General features: G+C 38.3%; 1 protein-coding gene across 2 annotated transcripts in view; it reads left to right on the top strand.

Annotated features, from left to right (window-relative positions):
* The window catches only part of GABRB3 (gamma-aminobutyric acid (GABA) A receptor, beta 3), a 30,767-nt gene extending 24,135 nt beyond the window's left edge, over positions 1–6,632 (top strand). The window contains exons 6-7 of one of the 2 annotated variants that reach the window (XM_009998774.1): positions 2,244–2,249; positions 5,469–5,819. In XM_009998774.1, coding sequence (XP_009997076.1) covers positions 2,244–2,249; positions 5,469–5,819 — 357 coding nt within the window. Of the gene's footprint in view, positions 1–2,243; positions 2,250–5,468 lie in introns of both variants that reach the window. The other variant, XM_009998766.1, reaches the window with a different exon arrangement.
* The last annotated feature ends 838 nt before the right edge of the window (positions 6,633–7,470 follow it).

The raw sequence follows: 7,470 nt of genomic DNA, 5'->3' as shown, positions 1-7,470 counted from the left end.
TCCTGAGAACAGAGGCTCAGGCCACTTAAACCTACTTAGCACTTTTAAAGGATAGTTAATTGTAGCAACCCTTCTCACCAGTGGGGTTTTATTCTGAGAATGACTATCTTGACTGCTGTGGCAGAATTATCACTCAGTTTAAATTGGGAAATATGAGAATAACAAAGCAGGCAGAATTCTGTGCATCCCCATACTTCTTGGGTACTTATTTTGGTGCCGTTTTGAACACTGGTGTATTTCTGAAACACGAGTGAGATGAGTAGGTGTCAAGTTTTGAAAAATATCTGTCAAGGGTGATGAGCACATTTCTTGTGGGAAGAGCTCTTCTCCCGTGGGGACATGCAGTATGCACTGGGAGACACACTCCTGTACTAATTTTGTTCTGCAACCACTTGTGGTGCAAATCCAGAGACAGCAAGAAGGATTGTATGTGCAAGCCATAGTGCATCCTTACATTGCAAGAATCCAGACAGTGTGAAATGCAGGGCAAGAGAGGACCATATATTTATTTCCTTTTCTTCCTCTGTTTCAATACAATTAATTGTCAATCTCTGTTACTACTTGGGGGACAGTGACATTAATATGAAAGGTCCTAATTATTTTGCTTCTTCATACTGTCCTTATTTTTCAAGATCTTTCCATCTTCCCAGTTCTGCTGGCTACCCTGGCCTCATCTACTGGACTGACATCATTCTTTCTCATTTTTATCTGCTTATTAACTAATGCAAACATGTTAAAATGACAATGAGAGAAGTATAAACTTTTCGACTTAGGGAGGACACTGAACGCTTCTTTATTTTGTGCTTGGACTTAAATATTACTTTTAAAATATACAAGGCATCATGTAGTTAGTGAATTTTGCTGTAAGCACAGATAACTCTTGGGGCCTGAGCACATACTATTTAACATGTTCAAAAGCCATTTTATCCCTAAGTAAAGAAGATGAAAACTGCTACAAGGTGGTTCATCCCTGGCAAAACCATAGACACTTGCACCGGGGCAGATCAGGTGAGACTGAGGTCTCTGGAGTAAAAAATAATTTGCATTTTTAAACAATTTTAAAGGAAGATTATTTTGTGGGATAATGTGCTTGGATAGTAATTTTGATGTAAAATAATGCAAGACTAACTACAGAGACAGCTTTTCATGCTGTTACTTAAACCTGCTATTTGCATTTATATTGCTTCATATGATGGAAAGTGTTTACATGGTATTTAAAAATTTGGGATTGATGAACTCCTAAACAATACCTATGGGGTTTGAGAAAAATGCTTCCCTTTTTTTCTTTTCCTGGAGTGGAGTGAAAACTTCTGAAGAAAAAGAGACTTCATTGTAAAGTACTTCTTAAAATGTATGGAATATTAAACAGAGAACTAAATGAACCTGAACTAATTTGAACACTAACTAGTAGTAAATCAAGCCTTATGGTAGTTTCCTGACTCTAGTAAAATGTTTTCAAACTGGCATAAAAGCTGAAGTTTTCCAAGACTCTTGATTGGAGAAAGGTATTCAGTAACAGCTCTTGTCTTTAATTTCTTTAAAAATACCTAACATCTAAATTATGTTAGGTATTAGAAATGATACCATCTTGGTGTGCCTTATCTGTAGTCTCCTCTTTTTGGCTTCATCTAGGAAAATTGTGGTCATTTCTGTGTAATGACATTAGGCTCCTAGAGTCTTTGGATTTTTTATTTGTACTGTGATATGTATAGTTCAGAAGTGGTGAACCTTCAAAAGCAAATCTGTTTTTCCATGTATAAAACTTCTCACAGCATTTCATGCTTCTCAGCTTCCAAATGGAGTCATGTGAGATTCAATCACTTCAGCCTGGTGCAGGAACTGTAGTTGTTCAGAGGTGGGAGGGATGGGGTTTGATAAAAATTGATTCTGAAATAAAAGCATCAGTTTTGTGTGTTTGAATCTATGCTGATTCCGTAGGGAATTAATTAATGATTTGATACTCAGCTGCTTTGATGAGCTCACTGTGAAACACTCCATGGAAATAACCAGCCCTGTTTGGTGTCAGGGAGGAGATGGGAGCACTGGCAGTGAAGGCCACAGCAGAGAAACAGGAATGAATGGCTTAAGGTAGAGCCATGGTGGGCACAATGGAGATTACAAGGAGCATAGAGGCCCAGGGCTGGCAGAGAAGGCAAAAAAGGGAAATATTTAGGTTAAAGAAGGATGGCAAGAAGTACAGGGGAAATGGCTGAATCCACATCATCTCTCCCATTTATAACAAGATTCAAGTGCAAAGCCTGGTGTTAACATTTTGGGAAGGATTTCCAGTGCACAGACAGTGACATTTTTGAGCCAGGTGGTAAAATTATATCTTGAAGGCTCATAAGCAGTAAAACTTAAGTTTTATCAAAAACATTGGCTTTGTTCATCATGTGTAGCCATGACTGTCTGAAATCCATTCAGACAGTCTGTATCTTTACCTGGGGTAGCATTTTACCTGGAGCCACCAACCAACCCTCATGTTCACTCATGAAAGATGCTGCCTTTACCTGTATGGTCAGGCAAATATTACTCAGCTTGCACAGGATACCCTGCCATTATTGCTTTGTTTCTTCATTCCTTGAGAGAGCTTGTTTACTTTTGTCAAAATCATTTAGATCGTTGCTTAAATCATTCAGAAGTCGTGCTTAAGTGCAGATACCTTTTAAATTGTTGCATGCATTAAATAGATTTCACAACATCACCTTGAGATTGTCACAAGGCATTGGCATATGTTGCTCTAATGTGGTTGAGGCTTAGGCAATTTAACCAAAACCTCTGAAGGAATCAATACAATTTGCAGGAATAGATCCCCAGAGTATCTGGTGTTGGTTTGTGTAGACCCCTTCTTCTCTCCATCTTCTCCATCCTTGCGTTCAATGTGCAATTCTGTTGCTCTGCTAACAGAGAGATGAATTTCAAAAGTGTATTTCCAAGTATGTTTCATTTGACATTTTGAGACAATATAAGATGTCATGCAACTTCATGGGACATAATGGTGTCGTCAGGCAAAGCACTCACACAAATGTTGCAACATTCTTGACCACTTCCCTAGCTTGATTTATAGATGCAGTGACAAGCAGTGAAAAGTGGCAGCATCATTGGCAGAAGCCACGTTAGGGTGGCATGTAAGGTTGGCAGATAAGATAAAGAAGACTATGCAGTGCAATGAAAGAAGTGGAATCAAATTAATTCATTGGGCAGGAGAAGCCTGAATGCATAGATGGACCCTCCAGAATACAAGCTTTCAGCCAACTTGCAGGAAGTAGAGACCTGCAAAGAGAAGGCAGTGCTGTCAGGCTGGACCCCAGTAAAATGGCCTTTGCTGGGGCATTTTTAGTAAGCTGAAAGACATTTCTCAAAGCCTGGGAGAAGATAGGAAAGGAGATGACATGTGACACCACAGGGGCCTTGATGAGAGATTTAGTTTTAAGCTTCGTAAGAAAAGGCAAATTGTGGAGATGTTTTACACAATGCTGTTACAAATCTTGATCAGAATTTGTACTCTTTGTTAAAGAAAGAAAAAAAAAGGCAAAAAAAGCAGATAAATTAATCAGTTCTTTTCAGACCACCATAAGTAGTGATGATACCCACGGCTGTATTTTAAATCTGTGTGTATTCCCTGGTAACTGATAGTACTCAACAGCATGAACTAATTTCTACAAACCTCAGGCTCATACATTTGTGGGTTTCTGCCATGGGGAAAATAAATTCTTCTTAATCATCACTGGGGCTTCTCCACCCCATTATTTTGGTTCACTTTTTTTTTTTTTTTTAAATTTATAAGAGCTCATCAGCATAATGTGCTGTTGCCTACAAGAGCAGGATTTGTTGGATACCTTAGGACATTTCTTTTTTCTCTACTTGCCTGTATGTCAATCATAGCATTTTATAATCTTTTCCCATTTGCAAGAATCTTGGCAGAGCATCACTGATACACTCTCATAATTGTTTTTGCTGAGCAAATATAAGATGTAGCCTCAATAATTGATGAAAGAAATATCCATTTTACAGCATTTTAACAAGACTGAAAAAAGCTAAATGCATATGGACAGATACTTAGCTGCACATACTTTTAGTGCATCACATAAAGCTTGCAAAGGACGTGGCATCAGATGACTGCACGAGCTTCAGAAGGCCATGACAATAGTGTATTTTCTCAAATACTTTTAAGCAGATGCTTCTAGGATGAGAAGTTCAACTGCTGCACAGTTAACACAGCTAAATCATGCAGAAGGTTAGAAAAATGTGTTAATTGCAGGATGAATTGTGGAACAATAAATTGTATACAGAAAAGTGTAAATTATCCTGTATGCTACGATTCACTATCTATTTCTGACATGGGGAATTGAAACCACTTGAACGGAGTCACATGTGCAGTGACTGGCTGAAAATATCCAGCACAGAGCATTTCTTTTACCTTCAGCCATCATTTTCCTTTCCCAAAAACTGGCAGGGAAGTTGAAGCTGATCCCTACATGATCTGTGTTCTCTGCCTATCTGCCAGTATGCAGGGCACAGGACACAAGGGGATGTGGTGTCACCACTGAAGCTACCACATACTAAGACAGCATCATTTGGGACTTCTTGTCAGTGTACACATGGGAATTGGAAGGAACTGGATTGAAGGAGCTGGACCCAACTCCATGCTGCTCCTCCTCTGTTGCTGCTGAGGGTGGCCTAGAATAGATAAAGACTCAAAATGATCAGCACCTTCCACCTAATTACTGAAAATAGCACCACATTGGTCACCTGTGCTCAACGCTGTGCCCACTGCCTCTTGGATATGGAGGTGGAAGGGAAGAGTGCCACCTGTTTCCTCAGTTTAGCAGCTTTCTTGCATGTCTAAGTTCATTGCTCTTTAAGTTTACTTACTCTGGTGGAAAGACCCCACGGTTAAAGCGTTGCCCTAATTGGAAAACTGTGCAAATGACTTCAGAAGGAAAAGTTGAAGAAAAAAAATGTAAATAAGATCTGATTGCAAAGTTCAACAGGTCAGAACTGTTCTTGTGATTTTAGCAAACTTCACAGGCATCTTTTAAATCTGCTTTTAAATCCCAACTACACAAAAATCTAGCCTGGTTTAATTTAACTTCCTCCTGTAGCAGAGAGAGAATCCATCCCTTACTCTCTCACTCATCATCAGCAACATGGAGATGTTACTGAACTCACCATCCTTTAAAATGCACCTGTTTTAGAGGGTGCAGAAAACAATTGGTTTTGCCAAATACGGTTTTGTACTTGTTGTTGGTAATAGGATGATAACCCTGTTTGTACAAGTATTTAAATACTTGCCTAATTTTAAGCAGCTGAGTCTTGCCATCTTTTATAAGATTATCACATGCTTGAAATGAATCGATGCTTTCTTAAAATAGTTAGGAGTTTAGAAGTGTCAATATGCCCTCATTCTGCTGCTGGGCGTTGAGTCTTTGGAAACAACTTGTACCTCTTGCCTGTTTCCCCCCTAGGTGGACACCCATGGCAACATTCTGCTGACCTCGCTTGAAATCCACAACGAGGTGGCGAGCAACGAGGTGACCACCAGCGTCACGGACACCCGGAATTCGACCATATCCTTTGACAACTCAGGAATCCAGTACAGGAAACAGAGCTCCCATCGGGAAACCCTGGGAAGGCGCCCGTCAGAAAGAACAGGTCCCCACAGCAAGAGGGGCCATTTACGGAGAAGGTCTTCGCAACTGAAGATAAAGATCCCTGATCTAACAGATGTGAATGCCATCGACAGGTGGTCAAGGATGATTTTTCCATTCACATTTTCTCTTTTCAACTTAATTTACTGGCTCTACTATGTTAACTGAGTGACTGAACTTTTTTTAAGGACTTCAGTTATAACCAGAGAAGTACTACTTGCCTGCAGAGTTTATATATATATTTATACATAAATATATATATATATGAACTTTTCATATGTAGACCATACTCATGTACGTGTGAATACATACAGCAAAGAACTGTGTGTGATTAAAAGCACACACTGCAAAGCAGAAGTATATGTATGCACACACACATGTATGTACACATTCATTCTGAGGTTATGGACACTTTGATATAAGATGCACTTCAGAGGAACTTCCTAAATCGAAAGGCAGGTGTCATCAAAACAACAAGCCCTGAGAAAGTAAGTGTTGTATATTATCACTACAGAACGTTGATGGTCACAGAAATTTTCAAACAGCTGTAATTGTGTATAAAGTCAGTATGTAGTACCATTGTTTGTAAATGCTGCCATACACACTCATCATGAAGTGGTAGAGTTACACTGGTAAGTTTTAAAGTAAGTAATTTAAATTGCAGATACATCAACTATGATTTAATCAGCCAAAATTCTTTTTCTTTGCTAAAATTTATTTGGTTTATACATGTCATAATATGTTTTTTCCCAGTCTTGAATGGACATCATGTTTAAAGATCTCTTGCTTTCTCTTCTGCAGTAAGCAAACTGATCATGGGAGTGTTGCTCTAGGTCTTTGGAGACATATACGTGTTCATAAGATTTCAAACAAGCATTTTAAGTGTCCATCAACAGTGAAATGAATCTTTTGTAAGTACTGTAAATGTACAGCACATTTTCCTTCCCTTGGACTGGTTCCAGCTACCATGTCATTTTGAAAGAGAATAGCACATTTTTAGTATAATTTAGCTGAGAATTCGACTACTTTCAACGTGTTCTACATCTGCTGTAGATTTAAAGATTGTTATCCTAGTGAAAGCTTAGAAGATGTCTCAGGTTATTTGCTACTTTGACATGAAACCACATAGCTGCAGCCTTTTTTAAACACGCATTCACGTTATTTAACATTCTTATAACATTGTATGTTAATGTAAAATATATTTGCATAATATGCATATATTTTCTCAATCTTTTTCTTCTCTGTGTTTGCTGTTGTGACCGCATGCTACGTCATATCTTTGTTTCTGTGATGTTACAACTTTTTATCTCTAGAATTGAGCAAATAGAGCACTTTCAATGCTTTGATTCAGTAATGGAACATTTTCATATTTTATTTATATACTGAAAGTATGTACACATACACTTACAAGCTAGTGTGTGATCACAAGAGATGGCAAACAGCATGTTTTGTTGCAGCATTAACTATGTTCTGACATATCCGTCATGCCAATGTGACCACTTTGGTTTTCATCCCAATTCATTCCCTCACCAGGATTCCAGCTTTTTTCAGTCTAGTAGATTGTAGTTGTCAAGGTATGCCACTTTCAGATCTGTAAACTTAATTTGTTATTTATCAGGAAGAAACCTTTCTAAAGAAAAGAAGATATATTTTTTGTAAACAATGTTTCTATCATGTACATTCTCAAATAACAACAAATACAATAGCATAAATAGGTCTAAAAAATTAATAATAATAATATTTCAGGCTTAGTCCTGCCAGTTCTCTGCATGTAGAATTCCTCTGGACATCAATGGGAATTTTTAGCAGACAGAGAGCT

This window comes from Chaetura pelagica, unplaced genomic scaffold (assembly GCF_000747805.2).
Source record: "Chaetura pelagica isolate M959 unplaced genomic scaffold, ChaPel_1.0 scaffold120, whole genome shotgun sequence".
NCBI lineage: Eukaryota > Metazoa > Chordata > Aves > Apodiformes > Apodidae > Chaetura > Chaetura pelagica.
This window is presented reverse-complemented; position numbering and strand designations above follow the sequence as displayed.